The sequence below is a fragment of the Lithobates pipiens genome, unplaced genomic scaffold (genome assembly GCF_037356315.1).
Source record: "Lithobates pipiens isolate NorthernLeopardFrog02 unplaced genomic scaffold, aLitPip1_a1.2 Scaffold_13, whole genome shotgun sequence".
Classification (NCBI taxonomy): domain Eukaryota; kingdom Metazoa; phylum Chordata; class Amphibia; order Anura; family Ranidae; genus Lithobates; species Lithobates pipiens.
In genome coordinates, this window is record NW_027507718.1 from 162,872,960 (window position 1) to 162,899,893 (window position 26,934).

A 26,934-nucleotide genomic window follows, 5' to 3' on the forward strand; every position below is an offset into this window, starting at 1 on the left:
TGGATGTGGGGACACCCGCATCCAATTCGTAATAGTGTGAACCCAGCCTCTGATACACCGATGGTGTATAAACAGCTCTGGGACAAACTGTTTTGCCAATTTTCCAGTACATTCATTATCGTTTGGATACCTTCATTGGGTTATTGAGCTCCTCCTCTTCTCTTTCCTTCTGAAATCGCTTCTCTTCTTCCTCAATAAGTTTTTCTGCTTGGAAGTTGCGTGTAGCTCCATGCTCCATGGCATAGTCTGTGTTCTCTGGGTCTGTCTGTCAACACGATATAAGCCCAATTACAAATATAATCAAATACATTTTAACACACTTACAATACCCCTTTGAACACATAAATTTGTATAACAGCAATAGTTTTAAATTATTATTATCGATTTATATAGCACCAACAATTTACGCAGCGCTTTACAATGTATAGGGGGACAACACAATTACAGTACAATACAAAAAAGGTACAGGAGGGCCCTGCTCGTAGAGCTTACATTCTAAAGGGAGGGGGTGGTGGTACAAAAGGAAATAGCTGCAGAGAATTATTTGATGGGGGTGGCTCGGGGACAGTTAGGTGGGTGTGGGATAGGCTTCCCTGAATAAATGAGTTTTCAGGGAACTCTTAAAGGTGGACAGGGTAGGGGCTGAGCGGAAAGACTGGGGCAGGGAGTTCCAGAGGATGGGAGAGGCTCTGGATAAGTCTTGAAGGCGAGCATGAGAGGAGGTAACAAGGGAGCTAGAAAGCAGGAGGTCCTCAGAGGAGCGGAGGGGACGATTTCGGCGATATCTGCAGATGAGGTTTATAATAGACTGAAGGGGGGGATAGCCTGCTTAAGGGTAGGCCATTAAGGAGAGAGTTGGTGTAGTCAAGGCGGGAAATAATCAAGGAGTGAACGAGTTGCTTTGTGGTGTCAGTCAGGAAAGGTCGAATTCTGGAGATGTTGCGGAGGTGAAAGGATCTGTGAGGAGATTGAGGGGGTGAGTTGAGGAGTGGAGAGATAGATCTGGGTGTCGTCGGCATAGAGGTGGTATTGAAAACCATGGGAGTTTATCAACTGGCCCAGGGAAGAGGTATAGAGAGAATAGAATAGGAGGGGCCCAAGGACAGAATCTTTCAGGAACTGTGCAAGCAATGCATATCTAGATTTTTCTGAAGTTGACATTTGTGAGTTCTGCTTTCCACAGAGAGGTGAAATATATTTTTTGACTTGGGAGCAATAAAATCTGTTTCCTCAAAAGAGTACAGAACACTAGCTCTTTAATCATTATGACTGGGATATATGAAGCTACCCTCAAGTGAATTAACACTGGCAAAAAATGTTTACTTACCTGCAAATTCTATATCTTGGAATAAAGTACAGGACACAGACTGAGTATGCATATACAGGTACACTGGGTTATACACCAATACCTTCAGGTGTTTGCACACTGGCTAAGCTTTCAAGGCGACGCCTTCCGAGTGCCTCTCTTACAACCCTACCTCACTTTGTGAAGCCTCAGTTTTGCATCAATGCAGAGTAACCAAGGAATGGACGGGAGGGTGGTCCCGTGTGCTGTATTGAATTCTTAGATATGGAATTTACAGGCAAGTCAAAATCCCTCTGATCGTACAATACAAGACACAAAGTATTTATAGATGTTCCAAGCAATGAATGAGAAGGCATACAAAACTATGCCAACATGGCCAACAAAAAGGGTCCAAAGGAACCAAACTTTAGAGTGTCTGAAAGCTGAATCTGCAGAAGAATGGAAATCCACCTTGTAGAACTTAGAAAAAGGCTTACAAAGCTGGCCTACAAAAGGCTTGGTGCTGAATTCCCCAGGAAACTCTCACCAATCTGATGAAATGTACACAGAAAACCATAGGAAGCGATTAGATTTCATATTTATATTTAGATATACATCCCACAAGGCCCTGAGGACAGGACAAATAGGAAATCGGTCTTATCAAAGCTGTAGCTTTTAAATAGACTAATGGTTACTTAAGGGGACTTAGAGATCAACTAAGAGAATATCCCTGATGGGTTCTAAAGGTGCTCTTCAGCACCGAGAGAACCAAGTTGAGATCCTCAAAGAAGTACAGAATATACAAGGACGAAAGCTGTCTTAAGAAGAACAGAATGGACAAACATAGCAGGTGATTTGTCCTTGGGAGTTTAAGCCCTAGCGATCAAATCTCTTCTAAATCTCACAAGGGTGAAGTTCTGGTCAAGACCTGATTGTTGGAAGGCCAGATCACAAGGCACAGAGTAATGTCTGGGATTGAAGTGCCTGTGTTAACACCAGGCAAAAAAGGATTTCCAGGTATAATAAGAGCTTCCTCGAACTGGCTTTACTTGCTTTCAGCAAGGTAGGAATAACAGACTCAGAGACACATCTATCTTCTAAGACCCGAGTTTCAACAACCATTAAAGTCAGAGACTGAGAAGCAGGATGGAATAGAGGACCCTGAGACAGCAGATCTGTCTTGGAAGGAAGAGGAGCCTGGATACTGTATGCATGTGTACAAGGTTCTTCAGGGCCAGTTCACTGCCATGAGAATTACGGTTTTTCTTTATCTTTTTGAGCAGATGGGGCAGAATTTACACTACAGGAAAAGCATAGATTGGTCTGAACTGAAATCAGGGAATTATTAGGGCATGCAAGGCCAGCACCAGAGAATGTTTGGTCGTGGCTATAAACAGAGATGGTATATAGTTGAATCTGGAGGCTAGGATGTCTACATCCAGGGTCCCCCATATCAGACTGGCGATTCCAGATAATACAGAAACTGGAGACTTCTACATGCTGCCCAAGATTCACAAGCCAGGAAATCCAGGCAGAGCCATTATAACCGGTTTGAATACACTTACCGTACATATCTCAGGCCTTGTAGAAACCATTTTAACACTTGCCTACTGGGCACTTAAACCCCCCTCCTGCCCAGACCAATTTTCAGCTTTCAGCACGGTCACATTTTGAATGACAATAACTCAGTCCCAAATGAATTTTTTGTGTTTTTTTCATACAAATAGAGCTCACTTTTGGTGGTATTTGATCACCCGTTTTATTTTTATTTTTTGCACTGTAAATGAAAAAAAGTTTGTGATAAAATTTTGCAAATTATTAATTTTTCTTCATAAATTTTGGCCACAATTTATACTTCTACATAACTTTGGTAAAAATAACCCACATTTGTGGATATTATTTGGTCTGTGTGTAAGACAGAGAGTCTACAGGCTATGGTGCAAATCATAAAAAACTGATCACACCTGATGTACTGGTGGCCCATCTCATTTCTTGTGACCCTTTTTTTGAAAATAGACATTCCAAGGTATTTAGTAAGTTGCATGGTGAGGTTTTTGATGTAATTTTTTTCCCACAATTCTTTGCAAAATGAAGATTACATTTTTTATTCTTTTTTCCACAAAATTGTCATTGTAATAGGTTATTTCTCTTACATGGCATGTGTATGCCACAAATGATGCCCCAAAATACATTCTGCTACTCCTCCCATTATGATACCACGTGTGGGACTTTAACAGCCTAGCCACAGAGGCCAAAAACGTGCAGGGAGCACCATCAGGTGTTCTAGGAGCATAAATTACACATCTAACTTGTTGACTACCCATTACACTTTGAGGCCCTGGAGCACAAGGACAATGGCACTGATGTGGCACTGATAGATGGCACTGATGACAGATGGCCCTAATACGTGGCACTGACACTAACATGTGGCACTGATGTCACCGATATGGGGCACTGATGACAGATGGCACTAACATGTGGCACTGATGACATGTGACACTGATGACAGATGGAAATTATACATGGCACTAGGGACAGAAGGTACTTTATTTTTTTCTGACACTCACGCTGCAGCCGTTCGCGCTCTCTCACACGCAGTCTCTGTGTGAGGAAGGAGAGCCGGCAATGAGAGATGATCTCATGTTTACATATGAGATCATCTCTCATTGGACACTCAGATCGAGTGTTAAATGGCCACTGTGATTGGCCGTGTCCAAGGGACATGGCCAACACAGAATTTCCCTGATGCACGCCCGCAGCGGTGTGCAGAGGGTAAATAAACATGAGGACATCCAGGGACACCCTCCCGGCAATTGGTGTCTGAGCTGTAGCTGTATTTCGCCTAGTGGTTAATCATAATTTTTGTTTTGGAGTCACAAGAATTTGCTTTTGTGGGAAAGAATAACCGCAGCTAAGGAAAATTGAGACCATAGTCTGGTCTGAGCATTGGGATAACCGGGAATTCCATGAGGTTATATAGAGATAGTAACTGCTAATAATCTGATGCTGCTCTTCTTTTCAGGTTCAATAATGAGGTGACTAGATATCTAAATTTTGGGAACCTGGAGGAAGAACAGCAAGCCATACTTGTGGTGGTGACTGGAATGTATGAGGAGCGTTAGGTGGATGGCATAAGTGGAATCCCACCACTCATGACACCTACGTTAATACAGAGCTTTGAAATGCCCTAGCTCAAAAAAAAAAAAAAAAAAAAAGAAAAAGAGACTTGGATTTTCAGCTTTTAGCGCTGTCACTCTTTGAATGACGATTGCGTGGTCATACAACACTTTTTTCCCCACAAATAGAGCTTTCTTTTGGTGGCATTTGATCACCTCTGGGTTTTTTATTTTTTGTTTTAAAAAATAATTAAATTTTGCAAACAGGTAATTTTTCTCCTTCATTGATGTACGCTGACGAGGCTGCACTGATGAGGCATCGGTGGGCATTGATAGGCGGCGCTGATCGGCAGCACTGCTAGGTGAAACGGATTCATGGCACTGTGGGCACTGGCAGGTGGTACTGGTTGGCACAGATGGGACGGCTTTGTTTCTTACTCTTCAGGAACGCTGTCCTGTGCACAGAAGTCAGTGATTGGCTTTTTTTTCTCCACATGCTGTCAGCATGAGGAGGTAAAAAACAAACAAAAAAAAAAAAAAAACGATTACCGATTTTCTGTTTACATCAAGTGATCATTGGCTATAGCACGGATCGTCATTTGGCTATATTGTGGATCTGAAGGGGTTAAGTAAGGACATCATCTGGAAAAGTCACATTTTAATTGTCTGATATGGACAATAATGACTGGCAAAAGGAGATGAATTGGAACTACAATCACCAATAATTAGAATTAATGCTTGATAGTATGTGAAAGTGTGGAAACTGTAAATAATGATTTCAAAGGGTTACGTGCTTGAATAACTGTGCTAATGGCATCTAGTCAGGTACTAGCATGGTTATCAACTGAAAAGCGTTTAACATACCTGTAGGGGTACTTGGGATGAAATGACAAAAGCTTTTATTATTCTTTTTATCTTACTTAGACATTCAGTAAACTTAGAGGTGAAAGTGAGAGAAAGAGGAGAGCTTTCATATACAAATATAGAAACCTTAAATTAAGAGCTTATTGCTAGTTGTCATTACTTTGGCCTGTCCACACAGCTGATTTTTGGGTACCTCTGAGTGTTTTAAAGACCATACTAGTTGTCTCTTGCAGTAATTGCTTTGCTCTTTTATGTAAATGTAGGGTGCACAAAAGCAAGTCGCAAAATTCTCCAGTATGCTGGAAAGTTTTTTGACAGATGCACCAGACATGTATAGCTATTGTGTGGTTGTTGGCATACTCAATGTGCTGGAATGTCATAAGTGACACCTTGATGTTTTTCCCATCTCTTGAGAGGATTATACCAGTATAGCTGGTAATGGTACCGATCTGTAAATTCCCCTCTGTCTGATATCATCATTTGGCAGTATATTAGGTTTACCGTTATGTATATTATTTAACTTTGCACTGAGAAGGTTAGCATATTGCAAGGTGAATGTACAGTTGTGCTCATAAGTTTACATACCCTGGCAACATTTATGATTTCTTGGCCATTTTTCAGAGAATATGAATGATAACTTTTCTTTTACTCAAGGCTCACGGTTAGTGTTTGGCTGAAGCCATTTATTATCAATCAACTGTGTTTACTCTTTTTAAATCATAATCACACAGAAACCACTCAAATTACCCTGATCAAAAAGTTTACATACTCCAGTTCCTAATACCATGTATTGGCCCCTTTAACATCAATGACAGCTTGAAGTCTTTAGTGGTATTTGTGGATGAGGCTCTTTATCTACTCAGATGGTAAAGCTGCCAATTCCTCCTGGCAAAAAGCCTTCAGTTCCTGTAAATTCTTGGGCTGACATTTGGGATCTCCCCACAGTGGCTCAATGAGATTAATGAGATTAGGAGACAGATGGCCACTCCAGAACCTACACTTTATTCTTTTATTCTGCGGTAGCTATTGACAGGTTGACTTGGCCTTATGTTTTGGATCACTGTCATGTTGGAATGTCCAAGTATGTCCCATGTGCAGCTTCCTGGCTGATGAATGCAAATGTTCCTCCAGTATTTTTTGATAACATACTACATTCATCTTCCCATAAATTTTAACCAAATTTCCTTTGCCTTTGTAGCTCACACATCCCCAAAACATCAGCGATCCACCTCCGTGTTCCACTGTAGCAATGGTGTACCTTTCATCATAGGCCTTGTTGACTCCTCTCCAAATGAAGCATTTATGGTTGTGGCCAAAAAGCTCAATTTTGATCTCATCACTCCAAATGGCTTTGTGCCAGAAGGTTTGAGGCTTGTCTCTGTGCTGTTTGGCGTATTGTAAGTGGGATACTTTGTGGCATTTGCACAGTAATAGCTTTCTTCTGGCGACTAGACCATGCAGTCCATCTTTCTTTAAGTGCCTCCTTATTGTCCATCTTGAAACAGCCACGCCAAATGTTTTCAGAGAGTCCTGTATTTCACCTGAAGTTATTTGTGGGGGTTTTTTTTTTGCATCCCGAACAATTATCCTGGCAGTTGTGGCTGAAATTTCAGTTGGTCTACCTGACCGTGTTTTGGTTTCAACAGAACCCCTGATTTTCCACTTCCTGATTAGAGTTTGAACACTGCTGATTGCCATTCTCAATTCCCTGGATATCTTTTTATATCTCTCTCCTGTTCTATACAGTTCCCCTACTTTTTCCCGCAGATCCTTTTTCTTTCCCCAGGACTCAGAATCCAGAAACGTCTGTGCAGCACTGGATGAAAGATGCAAGGGTCTGTCGGGAGTCCAGAAACTCTTTGACCACACTATATATATATATATATATATATATATATATATATATATATATATATATATATATATATATATATATATATATATATATATATATATATATAGTGGGGAAAGGGGAGGAGGAGATTTTGGGACTTTAAATGAGGTCATAGCCTCCATCCCTATCAGATATAAGACACAAAATTAAAAACAAGAGCTAAGCGGGACTTTAAATGAATTCCGTGGTCTTTTATTGAAAAAAAGGGAAAAATGTATTATTAGTTTTTATAGTAAGACATGATTACATGTATATTGGAGAGGTGCGCAGACAGACACATTATTAACATTGGCATTTTGCTTTATATAATCTTATTGACCGATACAGAATAGGTTATAAAAGCGCACCTCCATTATATACATAGAACAACCAAATATAGTAAAAGATTAAACAAATAATACAATGTAGGCAACAACTTTGAATCTATGACTTCTTGGTTGTTGCAATAAATTAGTAAGAAACACACATTTTCTTTTACCATCTACTCTGTCACCTGGCATTCAGATTGGGTCATGTTATACATTGCCACCCTCCCCCTTCCTCTCCTTTTTCTCCCCCCTTCCCCCCCCTCCCTTTGCTAACCTTCTCCTACACTTACCACACACCCATCCTACTCTTTTTCATTGCATTTTTCCCCCATATTTTTCACAACATCTGTATTTCTCACCTATTAGGCTTATACTTACATGCTTATTTCGTCTTCACTTACCAAACGCCCTTGTTGTCCCGGTGGCTGCCTGTGTGTGCATTCTGTGGGCCTCTTCGCCCCTGGATGGGCCTCCTCAGCTCCCGTACCATCGCTTTGGGTGCCTGGTGGCTTTCGAGGCTGCACCTTTGACTGCATGGCTATGTGCAAGTGACCACTAGGTAGGGTTTTTCAACCTCCCCATGCTCCATCATTGCAAATACTAATTTATTACTATTAGCATTTTGCTTTATATAATCTTATTGACCGATACAGAATAGGTTATAAAAGCGCACCTCCATTATATACATAGAACAACCAAATATAGTAATAGATTAAACAAATAATACAATGTAGGCAACAACTTTGAATCTATGACTTCTTGGTTGTTGCAATAAATTTGTAAGAAAAACATAATTGATGCAATGTTTCAAAAATTGATACTAATTGAAATTGGGGTACCAGAATACACGGCAATTATTAGCTCTACGCGTTTTGAGGCTTACTACCGCTCGTCAGGAGCAAGCTTGTGATTGGTCTGAAAATACAAAGTAGTAATAAATTAGTATTTGCAATGATGGAGCATGGGGAGGTTGAAAAACCCTACCTAGTGGTCACTTACACATAGCCATGCAGTCAAAGGTGCAGCCTCGAAAGCCACCAGGCACCCAAAGCGATGGTACGGGAGCTGAGGAGGCCCATCCAGGGGCGAAGAGGCCCACAGAATGCACACACAGGCAGCCACCGGGACAACAAGGGCGTTTGGTAAGTGAAGACGAAATAAGCATGTAAGTATAAGCCTAATAGGTGAGAAAATACATAGTGAGAAATACAGATGTGAAAAATATGGGGGAAAAAATGCAATGAAAAAGAGTAGGATGGGTGTGTGGTAAGTGTAGGAGAAGGTTAGCAAAGGGAGGGGGGGGGGGAAGGGGGGAGAAAAAGGAGAGGAAGGGGGAGGGTGGCAATGTATAACATGACCCAATCTGAATGCCAGGTGACAGAGTAGATGGTAAAAGAAAATGTGTGTTTCTTACTAATTTATTGCAACAACCAAGAAGTCATAGATTCAAAGTTGTTGCCTACATTGTATTATTTGTTTAATCTTTTACTATATTTGGTTGTTCTATGTATATAATGGAGGTGCGCTTTTATAACCTATTCTGTATCGGTCAATAAGATTATATAAAGCAAAATGCTAATGTTAATAATGTGTCTGTCTGCACACCTCTCCAATATACATGTAATCATGTCTTACTATAAAAACGAATAATACATTTTTCCCTTTTTTTCCAATAAAAGACCCCGTACTTCATTTAAAGTCCCGCTTAGCTCTTGTTTTAAATTTTGTGTCATATATTATATATATATATATATTTATATTTATTAGGGATGCGGCGAAATTTCGGCCGCCGAAACATATCGGCCGAAAATGGCCTTTTCGGCATTTTGCCGAAAGAGAATTCTTGCCGATAATAGCGCCGAAAATCGCGCATGCGCAGTAGCGGTGGGAGAAACTTCGGATGACATCACACGTTCTGTGGGCGGCTTGCACGTTCCTCGCGGATAAGACGCCGCACTCGTAAGCACGTTCCCTGCTGAGACGCTGGCACCTTCCCCGCGGACGCTCCTCGTGCTTGTGAGACGCTGCTGGGACCCGAGAGACGCTGCTGGGACCCGAGACGGCTTCATAGAGGGCTGCACATACTGAAGTACAACAGTGGGCACTGGGCACTGTCCCTCCTGGATGGCTACCATTACTACTATTCGCCGGTGAGCAATGCATTGCCTTTTTGCCTTAAACTGCCAAACAATCCAACTAATTTATTTTACTATACTACTGAAACTGTCATAGCAGTCAAACAACATGTATTACTTACGCCTTTGTGCCTTTTGTGCCATGCAGTATGGTATTATGTCTTACAGTACATTGTGATGTAGCAAAAAAAAAAAAAAAAAAAAAAATGTAAACTGATTTGAAATGGAATGGCATGCTATTTATTATTCTGTAGTACTGGTATACTATAAGGCCTCATGCACACGAGACGCAGTTAAACGCGCGTTCAGATGCAGTTGGACAGTTTTTTCAACTGCACCTGAACTCATTCAATGTTATCCTATGTGTCCATGCACACAGTCTCGTTTTTTTCCGTTTATATGCAGTTGCGTTTAATCTCGTTTTTCCAGAAGCAAAAAAATGCGTTCAGAAACAAAAATTTCTGCGTTTCAGACGCAAAACGCGGCTAAACGCCGCTAAACGCCGCTAAACGCGGCACCCGCGTTTAGCCGCGTTTGCGTTTATATGCGTTTTTAAAGGTGACCTTTTTTTTTACATTAAAAATCTCAAAAATGATTGCAAATGATGAAAAACCATTAGAAAAATATTTTAAACAATTGCAATTGCAAGTGGACAATCCACAACTTGTGGCAAGTGACATGGCAGGTGGCAAGTGATGTGGCAAGTGGACAATCCACAACTTGTGGCAAGTGACGTGGCAGGTGAAGTGGCAAGTGACGTGGAAAGTGGACAATCCACAACTTGTAGCAGGTGACGTGGCAAGTGACCTGGCAGGTGACGCGGCAAGTGACTTGGCAGGTGACGTGGCAAGTGACTTGGCAGGTGACGTGGCAAGTGGAAAATCAACAACTTGTGGCAGGTGACTGGCATGTGACGTGGCAAGTGGACAATCCATAACTTGTGGCAGGTGACGTGGCAAGTGACGTGGCAAGTGGACAATCCACTTGTGGCAGGGGACGTGGCAAGTGACGTGGCAAGTGGACAATCCACTTGTGGCAGGTGATGTGGCAAGTGACGTGGCGAGTGGACAATCCACAACTTGTGGCAGGTGATGTGGCAAGTGGACAATCCACTTGTGGCAGGGGACGTGGAAAGGGACGTGGCAAGTGGACAATCCACAACTTGTGGCAGGTGATGTGGCTGGTGACGTGGCAAGTGGACAATCCACATCTTGTGGCAGGTGACGTGGCAGGTGACGTGGAAAGTGGTGTGGCAAGTGGACAATCCACAACTTGTGGCAGGTGATGTGGCTGGTGACGTGGTAAGTGGACAATCCACAACTTGTGGCAGATGGCATGGCAGGTGACGTGGAAAGTGGACAATCCACATCTTGTGGCAAGTGATGTGGCAAGTGACGTGGCAAGTGGACAATCCACAACTTGTGGCAGGTGACGTGGCAAGTGATGTGGCAGGTGATGTGACAAGTGGACAATCCACATCTTGTGGCAAGTGACGTGGCAAGTGACGTGGCAGGTGACTTGGCAAGTGACATGGCAAGTGGACAATCCACATCTCGTTGCAAGTGACGTGGCAGGTGATGTGGCAAGTGACGTGGCAAGTGGACAATCCACAACTTGTGGCAGGTGATGTGGCAAGTGACGTGGCAGCTGACGTGGCAAGTGACGTGGCAAGTGGACAATCCAAAACTTGTGGCAGGTGACGTGGCAAGTGATGTGGCAGGTGACGTGGCAAGTGATGTGGCAAGTGGACAATCCACAGCTTGTGGCAGGTGACGTGGCAGGTGACGTGGCAAGTGAACAATCCACAACTTGTGGCAGGTGACGTGGCAAGTGACATGGCAGGTGATGTGGCAAGTGACGCGGCAAGTAGACAATCCACAACTTGTGGCAGGTGATGTGGCAAGTGACGTGGCAGGTGATGTGGCAAGTCACGTGGCAAGTGGACAATCCACAACTTGTGGCAGGTGATGTGGCTGGTGACGTGGCAAGTGGACAATCCACAGCTTGTGGCAGGTGGCATGGCAGATGACGTGGAAAGTGGACAATCCACATCTCGTTGCAAGTGACGTGGCAGGTGATGTGGCAAGTGACGTGGCAAGTGGGCAATCCACAATTTGTGTCAGGTGACGTGGCAGGTGATGTGGCAAGTGGACAATCCCCAACTTGTGGCAAGTGACGTGGCAAGTGGACAATCCACAACTTGTGGCAGGTGACGTGGCAAGTGATGTGGCAAGTGGACAATCCACAGCTTGTGGCAGGTGACACGGCAGGTGACGTGTCAAGTGAACAATCCACAACTTGTGGCAGGTGACGTGGCAAGTGACATGGCAGGTGATGTGGCAAGTGACGCGGCAAGTAGACAATCCACAACTTGTGGCAGGTGATGTGGCAAGTGACGTGGCAGGTGATGTGGCAAGTCACGTGGCAAGTGGACAATCCACAACTTGTGGCAGGTGATGTGGCTGGTGACGTGGCAAGCGTTTCAGCTTTTTTTTAACAGAGGTTTCATCTGCGTCTCGTGTGCATGAGGCCTAAAATGTATGCCCTTGTTGTCATTGAATTTGTCATTTGGTATAGTATAGCACACTGACATGACATGATTTTTTTAAAACATGACAGTACGCAATATAATATATATTTAACAACTATATATATATATATATATATATATATATATATATTATATATTTTATTGTACAACAAGCACATGAAGTTATAGTATTTTATTACACTGCAGAATAGCGCCCAAAAAATTAAATATAGCATGAAATTGCAATTGCAATTTGCATGCAAGCAATCCATTCCATTTGCAATGAAATTTAATCAGTGCAATTATATTATCTTTTGGTACAAGTCAGGAGATATACTGCAGTGCAGACATATTAACTACCTTGCATGGCAAGAGCTGCAGCGTTTAAAAAAAAAAGTGATAGTTTGTTATTTTTTAAAGCTGCCTCCTGGGGTTTAGCTTTAAAATTAATTTCGTCCTTTTTTTTTTTTCTTTTCCCCCTCAGATTTCACTCCCACTATAGATCATTCTATGCTATTATTCTGCGCTACCAGCAAAGGTGGACCATGTCTGCAGTATGGAAATATTTTAAAGTTTCTGATAAAGACCCCAAATTTGCAATCTGTAGTCTTTGCTCAGCAGAAATTTCAAGAGGGGGTACAGTGCCAAGGCATTTTTCAACAACAGGTTTGATACACCATCTGAAAACACGACATCCAGTTCAGCATTAAGATTACAAGAAAACAGTGCCACTTCCAAAAAGTGACTCAGGCTCAACACCATCTGTGGCCACGGTCTTTGAAAAGGTTAAAAAATTTGCAAGTGACAGTCCCAAAGCTCGTGCCATAACAGATAAAATTATGGAATTTATTGCATTAGACGACCAGCCATTCTCTGTTGTGGAGGACATTGGATTTCGTAGGCTTATGCAACATATTGAGCCGTGTTACTCACTACCAAGCAGACTCTACTTTGCAGATACCCGTCTACCTGAATTGTTTTGCAGTGTTAGAAAACACGTTCAAGAGCTCATGACTACCGACATCATAGCAATCAGTTTTACTACCGACATTTGGAGTTCAGACGTCAGTCCAACGAGCATGCTTAGCCTGACAGCGCAGTGGATAGATGACAAATTTCAATTGCAAAACATCCTACTTAACGCACGTAAGTTTGTTGGATCACATACTGCAGCAGCAATAGCTGACACTTTAAAATCCATGCTTGACACTTGGCACATTGAGAAGTCTAAAGTGCATTTGATTGTACGAGATAATGCGCGGAACATGGCAAAGGCAATGGAGGACAGTGAACTTAAAAGCATACCGTGTATGGCACACACGCTGCAATTGGCTGTGAATGAAGGATTGCCGAGTCAGCGCACCATATCTGATATTGTATCAAAAGGAAGAAAAATTGTGGGTCACTTTAAGCATTCTCCACTTGCTTATTCCAGATTACAAGCTTTGCAGATACAGTTTGGAATGCCACCGAAACGACTGCAGCAAGATGTAGCCACTCGTTGGAACAGCACCTACTATATGCTGCAAAGTCTTTTTGAACAAAAGCGTGTTTTAGCTGCATACATTGCAGATTACGAGCTGCCGGCAACACTGAGTGCACATCAGTGGATGTTAGTTGAAAATAGTTTGTCTCTTCTATCTCCATTTGAACAGTTAAAAGAAATAAGCTCAACTAATGCTTCCATTTCTGAAGTTATCCCTTGATTGCCACACTGAAGCGTCTGCTAGGAAAAGAGATAGAAACAGACCATGGCGTAAAAACGGCTAAAACCACTCTACTGGAGGCTGTTACCAACCGGTTTCAAGACACCGAGTCCAACCCTCTGTACTGCATTGCAACAGTTCTAGATCCTCGATTTAAAGAGCATTATTTTAATGTTGAGAAAAAGCAGCGTGCACGGGAAATAATACAGGCACAAATGGAGGTGGTGGAAGCATCCGGTGAAGGAGTTTTGAGGTGTAGCACAGAGGAAAGTGAGAAGAAATGGTTGCATACAAGTGAAGAGGAACACGCTCCCTCCATATCTGATATGTTTGAAGAAATTTTACATGAATGCACCCCGGGCCATAGCAGTGCAACAACAAGTGCAGCTACCCAACAGCTGGACATTTATTTCGCTGAACAGCCTATCGCCAGAAGTGACAATCCCCTTGTGTACTGGCGCATCAACAAACAACGTTTTCCTTTGCTTGCACAGATTGCACGCAGATATTTATCTGCCCCAAGCACCAGTACAGAGTGAGAGACTATTCAGTCTAGCATCTCATATTCTTGACGAGAAGAGAAACCATCTCTCCTGTGAGAAAGCGGAGCAAATTTTGTTCTTAAAGCTAAATCTGCCACTTATACTGAAATAGATTTATAAATCCGTAGCATAGACTAATTCCTTTACCATGTTGTTGAACATAGTAAATGAATTGGCATTGGACTGTGCTATTTGGACAATTGGAACATACAACATAGTATGACTGACTACCAGTATGTTCCAGTTGTCTAGTGCCATACTGCCATTAGTTGTTTGTTCATTGTAGTAGTTCTACAGTTTTTGCACTTCTTCAATTTAAGAGATCTCCAGTTTTAGTACTGTACACAGTCACACACATCATACATAGTTTGTTGCTGTTGGGCCAAACTATATCTCTCTCTCCCTAAGCTTTCAGCCCGCTGCATGTGCAAAACTGTATGTCCTGTATCTGTGGCTGTCTACATATTCCAGTACTATACACTATGCCACACTGTGTTCCAGATATGGGCAGAGACTTCCAGAAACAGACTAGTCTACATTGCTTGCTGTGATTGCCCGAACACCGCTGCTGTAGACCAGACTGTAGACTGTGTTCCAGGCTGTCTCTGCTCATACCCGGGGGCCGGAAAACAGTGTGGTCTACTGTATGACTGTGTGTGTGTAACCTGCAGCTACATACATACACTTTTATCGCACATGCAGCCGCTGACACCTTAGGGAGAGATAACTGAATTACTACTAGTTCTTCTGGTTTAAGTTGAAAATTAATAAAGTCTAAGACATTAAGTCTTCTTAGACTTAGTCTTAGTCGTTTTATTTTTATATTATTTTATTTCATTTTTTTTATTTATTTTGTTGTTATGGTTCAATGTGCACTGACTGCAGTCTACACTGTAGGATATGCGGTAGTAATTTATCATTTAATTTTGCATTTTATTTGATTTTATCTTCTGTGTCCACTGTCCAATTTATTTGGGTTGCTTTATTAAAGTACTGTTATTTTCCATTACTGGACTATTCTTTTATTCATAAAATTAATGATTCAGTTGAATATGAATACTATAATGAATAATACTATATAAGGCGATTTTATATATATATATATATATATATATATATATATATATATATATATATATATATATATATATATATATATATATATATATATATATATATATATATATATATATATATATATATATATATATATATATATATATTTTTTTTTTTTTTAATATATAAAAAAAGCCATTTTCGGTTTCGGTGCTGTTTCGGTATCGGTTTTCGGCCTAGTGTATTTTTCATTTTCGGTATCGGTTTCGGCACCAAAAAACCCATTCGGTGCATCCCTAATATATATATATATATATATATATATATATATATATACACACATACATACACACACACACACACACACACATATATATACATATATACACATATACACACACTAAATTACAAGCAAACAAATCACAGGTGAGGATGGTTACCTTTAATAGCCATACAAACCCCTTTGTCTGCATGTGCATGTTATCAGACCAAACTCACTAGGGTATGTAAACTTTTGATCAGGGTCATTTGGGTAGTTTCTGTTGTGATTATGATTTAAAAAGAACAAACACAGTTGCCTAATAAATGGCTACAGCCAAACACTAAACGTGCGCGAAAGAAAAGTTTTTGCGTTATTCATATTCTCTGAAAAATGGCCAAGAAACCAAATTCTGCCAGGGTATGTAAACTTATGTAGCACAACTGTATATATAATGTTTTTTTTGTTTATTGAAGATTTTTTAAAACTGTATATATAATGTTGGTGTGATTTTTATGAGGGAAATTGAGACATGTTGTTTACATACATGTAAACTTGTGAGTGAATGTGAAATGTATGGGTTCCTGATAAAGGCTCTTGGCCCACTGTCGACTATATTGACAAAGAGCGAAATGCTTTCATACCAGAACATGACAAGGATTGGAGCAAAACCAAATATCAACTTTTTTTGCATCTTGTGGCAAATGTTTGTGTGCTAATCAGGCACAATAGGAGGAAATGCAATACTGGAAAAAAGCAATATTAATGCAGATGGGACATGAGAACAATATGTCTTGTACAACAAAGCTTTGAAACTGTGTTTACAGCCAGCCTGCAATAAATATGGCTAGAACACGGCATAAGATCATTATTATCTAACCAGCGGGACTCCTGAGGATATTCAACTGTCCCCTCACACCTGGCCAGCATGGAGCCTGAAGGGTGATGAATTGGATGGACATCCCATGTGATAAACTGCTCAAAGAAACTGAAACTTGAACCTGGGAGAGGAACAAACTTTTTATGACCTTTGGTTCAACTGTCTTCAATGGCCGTAATGACCAACAACCCCCCATGCATTTGCTTAGCATGGTTTCTTAAGACGCAACTGCAAAAAAAGGGGTTACAAACACTTCGATAATTGTTCACCAATGTTTCTCACGCTCCTCTATTAAACCTTTTTCCTTCACCTCCACATGCCTTTTTCAGGGCAGCCATTGATTTGCAATGATTTTTAGCCACGATGAAGGGGGAGAACTGAGCCCCCGAAATGCGTTGGTTGTTAAAAATGAAAAATCCTTTACAGGATCTATACAAGCTGGTGTGGCGTTCCTGCCTTTAAAACTCCAATAAACTCACACAAATTTATACACACTATGTATGTATGTATTTATGTATGTATGCTATTGCTCAGTCTGTCTTCTACCAGAACCCCCAGATCTTTCTCCATTTTGGATTACCCCAGAGGTTCTCTCCCTAGTGAGTAATTTGTGTTAATAATTTTAGCCCAAGTGCATTACTTTACATTTTTTAACTATAAAGTGGTAGTAAACTGCTGAGAATGGTATAATGTGCTAGTATGCATTATATAGTAGCACATTATGAAATGCTGATCTTATAACAAAGTCCTCCGAGCAGCGCATGGTCAGCGATGAGAGGGCTGACATGTTCCCCCGGCCTTTCTTCTGGGTTCGCAGGCTCCGTTGCTGTGAGTGGCCGGACCGGTGATTGTGTCATTGCGGCGCATGCGTGTGGGAGCCCTTGATCCTGGCAAGAAGCACTGTAGATCCGGCACAGTATGCTGGACCTCCAGAGCGCATGCGCAGCTGATTATTATAGGCTTACCTCTAGGTAAAAATAACAAAGCGGGCTTTACTACCACTTTGAACCTAATTTGCCATGTAGTTGCCCACCCCAATATTTTATTCAGATCATCTTGTAAAGTTTCTATATACTGATGTGAAGTTATTGCCCTGCTTATTTTTGTGCCATCAGCAAAAACTGAGATTGAGCCATCTATACCGACCTCTATATCATTTATAAATACATTTAACAGTATTGGTCCTAGGACAGAGCCTTGGGGTACCCCACTTATCACTCTACATCAGTCTGAGTACACGTTATTTATCACTACCCTTTGAACACGCGCCTGCAACCAGTTTTCAATCCATGAGCAAACCACCCCATGGTCCATGCCTACAGACTCCTTTTTGTAAATTAAAGTGGTTGTTAACCCACTTCTACTAAATCCTCCCATCCTCCTGAGCCTGTGTTATGTAATAAAATCTGCCGGCCCCTTTTCCAGCCGAAGAAAACACAGCCACAAATTATGATGCTGCCATCACCATGCTTCACTGTGGCTATGGTGTTCTTTTGGTGATGTGCAGTGTACCAAATATATCTTTTGGAATTATAGCCAAAAAGTTCAACCTTGGTTTCATCAGACCATAACACATTTCCCACATGCTTTTGGGAGACTTCATGTGTTTTTGAAAAAATATAGCCGGGCCTGGATTTTTTTTTTTTTTTTTTTTTAACAAAGAAAAAGGGGCTTCCGTCTTGCAACTCTACCCCACAGCCCAGACATATGAAGAGATTGTTGTCACATGCACCACACAGCCAGTACTTGCCAGATATTCCTGCAGCTCCTTTAATCACTTCAGCCCGGAAAATTGTACCCCTTTCCTGACCAGAGCATTTTTTACAATTTGGCACTGCGTTGCTTTAACGGACAATTGCGTAGTCATGCAATGATGTACCCAAACAAATTTTGTGTCCTTTTTTCCTCCACAAATAGAGCTTTCTTTTGGTGGCATTTGATCACCTCTGCAGTTTTTCTTTTTTGCGCTATAAACAAAGGGGTAGTGAAAAAGAGCGACAATTTTGAAAAAAAAAAAAACCCCCACAAACTTTAACTGTGATATTGCGGTGGACAGATCGGACATTTTTGACACATTTTTGGGACCACTGACAATTATACAGCAATCAGTGCTATAAAAATTGATTACTGTATAAATATCAGGGAAGGGGTCAACACAAGGGGAGCGATCAAGGTGTTAACTGTGTTCCCTAGGTGTGTTCCAATTGTAGGGTGGATGGGACTGACTGGAGGAAATTACAGATTGGTGTTCATACTTTGTATGAACACACAATCTGTTTCTACTCCCCTGAAAGACCCGGGATTTGTGCGTTTACACACAGATCCCAGAAAAACTGCGGCGGCTGGTCGGCAAGTGGTTAATATTGCTGTAGGCCTCTTGGTAGCCTTCCCTGACCAGTTTTCTTCTTGTCTTTTCATTAAGTTTGGAGAGACGTCCAGTTCTTGGTAATGTCAATGTTGTGCCTTATTTTCTCCACTTGATGATGACTGTCTTCGCTGTGTTCCATGGTATATCTAATGCCTTGGAAATTTTTGTACCCTTCTCCTGACTGATACCTTTTAACAATGAGATCCCTCTGCTGCTTTGGAAGCTCTCTGAAGTCCATGGCTTTTGCTGCAGGATGCGAGAAAATGTGAGGAAAGAGCTTCTAGAACAGCTGAACTTTATTTGGAGTTAATCAGAGGCACTCTAAATGATGGCAGGTGGGTACTGACTCCTATTTAACACGAGTTTGAATTCCGATTGCTTAATTCTAAACACAGCTACATTCCCAGTTATAAGAGGGTGTGCACCCTTATGCAACTGCATTATTTTAGTTTTTCATTTTTACCCTGCCCCCCAAAAGATTTTAGTATATATATTTTTATTTTTATTTTTTGGAGTTGTACAGTTTATAGATCACACTAAAAAAGTGAAAAAAGTTCTGAAATTATTTATCTTTGTCTCTTTTATTACATCACAGAAACCTGACATTTTAACACGGGTGCGTGGACTTTTTAATTTGTGTGTATATACACACACACACGATATATTAAGTAGTGTCATACAGTACATCTAAATTGTGTAACAGCAAAATAATTGTGCATTTTTAGGAATTAGAATTTTTTTTTTTATTCAAACCTTAAACGTGATTTCAGCTAAACATCGTGTACACTTGATGTAAAAGCGAAAGATTGGGAGTCCCAAATACTGCTCACTCTGCACAGTTTCTTTCCTTGCATTGAACTTCTTTCCTTTATAGATATACTCTCCACATGTTTTACACCTGTTAAAATCAAAGAAGAAACAAAAAAAAGGCACATGCATCTCAGATTTCCAATCATTAAAGATATATCACAATAAATATATGCTAATTTATGAAAAGTGTGGTAGTGTTTAAATGTATGAAAATTAAATGTAGCAATAATTCCCTTTCAAAAAATATTCCACAAAGATTTAGCAACTAAAATGAAAGGGAGAAGATGTACAGTATATATTTCCCATAGAAAGTTGGTGCTTCTATGAAGTAAAAAGTTAAAGAAAGCAGCACGTAAAGCTCCATTCAAATATCTGCACAAGCGTTTGAGTGCAATCTATCCGCCACCTGCTTGGGATAGACGGGTTGCCGACCCCACTCTATAGAGTCTTAAAGGTGTTGTAAAGGTACATTTTTTAAAAATAACAAACATGTCATACTTACCTCCACTGTGCAGATCATTTTGCATAGAGTGACCCCGATCCTCCTGTTCTAGGGTCCCACGGCGGCTCTCTCGGCTCTTCCCCGCAATAGCTGAACCCCCTCGGGAAGCTCTCTCCCGCGGGGGTTACCTTGAGGGTGTGCTCCCGTCTCATATACTCTGCGTCCACAGACACAGAGTGTATGTCTCGGTTCCGCACCCAGGCGGCCGCGTCATTGGATTTGATTGACAGCAGCGGGAGCCAATGGCTGCGCTGCCATCAATCTATCCAATCAATGCTGAGACTCGGTGGAGAAGAGGATGGCGGGGACAAGCCAAGCAAGCAAATGGGCTTAGGTAAATTAAAATGGGGGGCCCCATCATTGCCAGGTAATTTTTCACATTAATGAATAGGATGCATTAATTTGTAAAAAAAAAAAACCTTTACAACCCCTTTAAATACTTACAGCAAACAAGAATTCCCCGTTTGCACATATTGCAAACACACATTTAAGCTGGCTGTCAGTAAACATTTTCTGGCCTGCCCCAAACGTTACTGTGTAAAATGCCAAATACTTATTTGTTCATAGTATATTTCAATTGACAAATAGTGACAATATGGAGTTAACTGAAACAGTTCGAGGACAGCTCCAGACCAAGGTGGTTTCACTGACCTTCATGCTACAGTAGGATGAAATATATATTATTAGGTGTATATGTGCAAATTCAAATAGCAGATATACTGCTCATGAAATGCTGGATAGATGCGGCAGAGAAAAAATTCTCAGTTATGCTAGGCCAGTGATGGCGAACCATGGCACCCCAGATGTTTTGGAACTACATTTCCCATGATGCTCATGCACTCTGCAGTATAGTTGAGCATCATGGAAAATGTAGTTCTAAAACATCTGGGGTGTCAAGGTTCGCCATCACTGTGCTAGGGTACTCTGCCACAGCATGAGTGGCAGTGGCAAGAATTAGCACGTTCCTCCCGCTGTGTTTGACACCTGTAAATCAGCTAACTGCAGCCGCCGAGCCCTGTACATTTCAACGACAGGTTATTGGCAGCCAAAGCTATTCATAACTGTTGGCACAGCAAGCAATTACCTGCGATGACTGCTGCTGGATGCACACAATATGCAAACAGCCACGAATAGCAGCAGCCGACAACCTGTCATTGTTTTGATTTAAATAGTGATGTTAATCAAATTCAAAGATTATACATCCTTTAAAAATTCAGCCAAGTCCTTTGATGTGGTGGCTGCATTGGGTTTTAGGCAATGACATTTTCTGCAAGTACCAAAAAATAGGATTTTTTGTACTCGCCGTAAAAATACTTTTCTCTGTAATTCACCGACTGACACAGCTCCTGTCTTAGACCATTGGCTTGTATACCTTTCCCTTTAGGAGACACTAGGCAAAGTTGTAACACAACACTCAGAACTTTCAGTTCAGCCCAGGGGGGGGGTCCCCTAGGTATCATCCCTCCACCCTGCCTTGCAGTAATCAGTACATCAACAAGCAGTATAATGTAAAGATAAAAAGGAGGGGCGGGTGCTGTGTCGGCCTGAATTACAGAGAAAAGGATTTTACAGTGAGTACAAAAAAAAATCCTATTTTCCCTTATATTCACCAACTGACACAACTCCTCTTTTAGACCATTGGGACATACCCAAGCAGTGCCAAACGAGGGGTGGGAAAAACAGTATAAAAACCTCATCCACCATGGCAAGTGGGAACTAGTAAAACTGTACCTACAAAACAATAGTGCGTGGAAACCTCCACCACAAAATCAGGGTACCCTCAACAGGAGTGACTACCCACAACCGCACACAAAAAAAAAAAAAAAAGACTGCGGAAGTAATGTCACTGCATTCTTAAAAGCTACTATGTTTTTTATCGAAAACCAGAAAAAAGAAAAAGAAAAAAAGAAAAAAATATTGCATATATAGTGCAAATCACATCCGATCTCTGTGCGATGCGAGTTCAGCCATACAGATAGTATGGCTGAATTCACATCGTACCCGGCCCAAACTCACACAGGACCCTTTTTTTGATCCGCAGCAGAATCGGATTGCATGGGTGTTCACACCATGCTATCCGATTCCTGTCCGGGTTTGCAGATCGCACTGCGATATGCGAACTGATCTGGGGGTGTCATTAACGTTTCACTGACACTCCCAGCAGTTCGCATAGGGCAGTGTGAACTGCCGGCGGGAGGCATGCGATGCGGGAACCTGCAGCGGATTCGCAGCGTTCCCGCATCACTGCAATGTGAACCCAGCCTAAAGGCATAGGCTTGTACTACAATCTGTCTGATTCACCTGGAAATGGTGGCTGATGAGACCGCCATGACTTTCTTGGGACCAGCTACCAAGACAAACAGTCTGACTTTCGAAAGGGAGCAGTGGTAGACAAATACACTTTCAGTGCCCGAAGCACGTCCAGAGCGTGAAGGTCCACCTCCTTAGGGTGATTCGGCCTAGGACAGAGAGATGGTAACACAATGTCCTCAATGTGAAAAGCCAAGACCAGCTTCGGTAGAAAGGATGGTTGCGAACGCAACACCACCTTATCCTTATGGATAACCAGATAAGGTGACTTGCAAGAAAAGGCCGCCAGTTCCGAAACCCTCCTGGCCGAGGTGATGGCCACTAGAAAGACCACTTTCTGGGAAAGGGTCAACAGGGGAAACTCCCTGATATTTTCAAACAGCAGATACCCCCATGGGATTTGAACCTGGTGTTAATGGTGGACGCACCAGAGGGACTACATGACGAACTCCTTGAACAAAGTTACTCACTATGAGTGAGACGCCAGGGATCGCTGAAAAAAAACAAAAAATAAAAAATAAAAAAACCACGACAGCCAAAGCTGAAATTTTTGCCCCTTAATAGTGCTTAACGCCATTTTCTGGTCTACTCCTTGCTGGAAAAAAAAAAAAAAAAAATGAAAAAAAAATAAAAAGCAGGATCTTGGATATGGAAAAAAAGAGAGCGGATGCCAACCTTTCCCCGCACACATGGAGATGTAGGCCATCCAGGAACGATGATATACATCTTCCGAGAAGAAAAATTTACGTGTTGGGATCACCGAGTCCGACAGACCCTGGTTCCTAAACACCTGGCTCTTAATAGCCATGCCGTTAAAGCTGGTGATGGTAAAGCAGGATAGAGAATCAGACCTTGAGACAGAAGGTTCTCTCGTAATGGCAGTTGCCAAAGAGCGTCTACCATCAGAAGCACCAAGTCTGTGTACCAGGGACGCTGAGTCCAATCTGGGACCACTAGTATTACTGGGATCCCCTCGGCTTCCACTCTGCGAAGCAGATGTGGTAACAGCTTTAGTGGAGGAAAGGCATAGATCAGCTGGTACTGATCCAACGGAGCCACCAGCGCACCTGACGCGTCTGCCCATGGATCTCTTATCCTGGACACGAATCTTGGCACCCTCCGATTGAGACGGGGGGCTAGAAGATCCACGTCTGGTGTGCCCCACCTCAGGCACAGTAAACTGAATATCTCCGGACGAAACGCCCATTCTCCTGGCTCCAGCATCTGGCGACTCAGATAGTCCGCCTGCCAGTTCTCTACTCCGGGAAATTAAATGGCCAACAAAACCAGTACATGTCGCTCTGCCCACCAAAGTATGTGAGAGACCATCTGTGCTGCGGCTGAGCTACTCACCCCTCCCTGGTGATTGGAGTATGCCACTGCAGTGGCGTTGTCTGACTGGATCCTGATCGGACATCCTTGCAGTCTCATTGACCATGTGGAGAGGCACAGCCTGATCACTCTCAGTTTAAGCAGATCGATCAACCAACTTGGATTCTTCCGTCGACCAGAGGCCCTGAGCCGACTGAACCCCCATTACGCCACCCCAGATGAAAAGGCTGGCGTCCTGTGTGATTACTGTACACTTTAGAAGTAGGAACGACTTTCCGGCCTGAATCACCAGGGACCTCAGCCACCAGATGAATGATTCTTTGACTGGCTCACCTGAATCTGACGATCCAGGGAAAACTGAGATGTGTCCCATTTTGACAAGATCTCCTTCTGCAGGACTCTGGTGTAGAACTGGGCAAACGGTACAGCCCCAAAGGAGACCACCATGAGCTCCAGGACTCGCATGCAAAAGCAAAGCGCCGATCACCTGCAGTTCATCCGCAGTTTTACCGTGGATCTAAGAGTCTGCGGCTTGTCTGAAGGGAGAAAAACTCTTGCTTCCATTGAGTCTAGCAGCAAGCCTAGGTACTCCAAACGCTGAGTCGGTACAATCACCGAGTTCTTTAGGTTCAACAGCCACCCAAATGCTCGCAGAGTCTGCATGGCGATCGCCACATGCTCCTCTAATTCTGAGGTGGCAGATGCTCTCAGGAGGAGATAGTCTAGATATCGCACGATCGCGACCCCACGTTGCCATAGTACCGGAGCCGAAACCTTGGTAAAGACTCGGGGGGCTGATGCCAGTCCAAAAGGGAGAGCCACAGACTGGTAGTGGGCTTCCCCGACTGCAATTCGCAGAAACTTCTGCTGTCACAGGCATATGGGTATGTGCAGGTACGCATCCTGGAAGTCCAAGGGCGCCAGGTAGTAACCTTGATGGAGTGCAGCAACTACTGGGCAAACTGATTCCATTCTGAACCTTTGCACTTTCACAAAGTGATAGAGGGCTTTTAGGTCCAAGATTGGACGTACCCCTTCCTTTTTGGGAACTACAAGCATATTTGAGTAGAATCCCTGGAAACATTCCGATTCCGGAACCGGTACAACCACCCTGCGACTCAGCAGGTCCCTTACTGCCCCCAAGAGGGCCTCCAGGCGAGCCGGGGATACGGGTATGCTGGAGAGGAAGAACCTGTTGGCGACCAAGAGAGAAACTATCTTGTAGCCTAAGGAAATCAGATTGCAGGTCCATTGGTCGAAAACCGAGGGGACCGTACATCTTCCCCCTCCTGTCCTGCCTTTCTTGTTGATAGCGGGGGGGGGGGGAGAGAGGGGAGGGTAATTTATTTAAGGAAAGGAAGAAAGGGGTAGCAGTAGGAATTAGGAACAACGAGGGGAGGAGGGAGAGAAGATGGGAAAGAGAAAGGGAAAAGAGGAAATAAAGGTGAAGAATAGAGATAATACGTGAAAAGTAAAGGATTAAGTAAAGATAATGATACTATGTGTATGTTAATAAGAATAAGATGAATGTGGTAGAAAATTACTGTAAGTGTAGAGAACGCTGGTTGTGGGCACGGTTCACTTGCCCCTCTTTTGCTCACTAACACCCCCATATTAAACGCCGCTCCTCCAGGTGGAGAAAAAGTCTGAGGCGTTTTTTTTTTTTTGGGGGACAGCTCCGGATATAGTATCTGTTTGTTTCTCATTTATTTGAAAGAAGGGGTTGTTTTGGGGTGTGGGTTGGGTTTTTTTTGTTTTTTTTTCCTCGTCCCTTTTCTTTTACATTGGTAAATATATATTTGCCAAATGAAGATCAAGTAACCTCTCTAGAAATCTATCTACAGATTATTCAACAACATAAAGAGGGAATACTAGTGTTAAGAGGCGACCTAAATATGGCTTTGGATCCAATAAAAGACACATCAAAAGGCTCGTCTCATCTATCATATGTCAAATTAAGGAAAGTAAAGAGAATGATGCAAGAATTGCAGCTGATTGATAGCTGGAGGGCTGTTCATACACAGAGCAGAGATTATACATTTTTCTCTGCAAAATATAAATCTTACTCTAGAATTGACTACATTTTAATCTCCCAGAATGTGATTACATCCCTAGTGGAAGCCTCAATTGGCCCATTTACACTATCAGATCACGCCCCGACGAGTTGTGTGATAGAGTTTGGGGAAGCGGAACCAAGGGAATGGCAATGGAAGTTAAATGAAACATTACTGAAGGATAATGAATACAAGGTAAAATTAGAACAAGAACTGGATGTTTTTTTCGCAACAAATAAAGTAGGAGAAACAACACCTTTTTGTATATGGGAAGCACATAAATGTGTTATGAGAGGAATATTTATATCCCTGGGAGCACATAGAAAACGCAGATTGAATGGAACGATCGATAATTTGCTTAAAGAGATTAGGGAACTAGAAATAGTACATAAAAAAATCACAAGCACAAGCAGTAGAACAGAAATTAGATGGCTTGCGTGAAAAATTAAATCTCCAATTAATAGAAAAAGTGAAAGCAAAGCTAACTCGAGGGAAACAGAGATTCTATGAATTTGGGAATTAACCAGGGAGACTGCTGGCAAATGCTCTAAGAGAAAGCACAACTAGGAATTCAATTACACAAATTAAGACACAGAGAGATGAAATGGTTAATACATCGCAGAAAATCGCTCAGGTATTCAAAGAATACTATGAGAAGCTATATCAGTTGGAAAATAAATCTACTTTGGCAGAGGAGTTAAAAAAAGGAGAGATAGCTAGAGAATACATTGAAAGGACAGAAATGCCAAAAATAACAGAGGAAATGGCCAGAGAAATAGATGTACCAATCACTCTAGAGGAAGTTGCAAAAGCATAAAAAATATTGAAACTAGGTAAATCACCAGGTCCAGATGGATTTACTTTGTCATATTATAGAATGTTCATGGAGAAATTGGCTCAGAGATTCATGGAAGCCTATAACTCAATACGGGAAGGGAAGCAAATTCCAACAGAAACGTTACTGGCGCATATAACAGTAATAC

General features: G+C 42.1%; 1 protein-coding gene across 1 annotated transcript in view; it reads right to left on the reverse strand.

Annotated features, from left to right (window-relative positions):
- Positions 1–26,934, reverse strand: part of YJU2 (YJU2 splicing factor homolog) — a 224,051-nt gene that overhangs the window by 137,113 nt on the left and 60,004 nt on the right. The window contains exons 3-4 of the mRNA XM_077475779.1: positions 19,697–19,841; positions 131–265 (exon numbers count right to left, since the gene is read on the reverse strand). Coding sequence (XP_077331905.1) covers positions 131–265; positions 19,697–19,841 — 280 coding nt within the window. The remainder of the gene's footprint in view (positions 1–130; positions 266–19,696; positions 19,842–26,934) is intronic.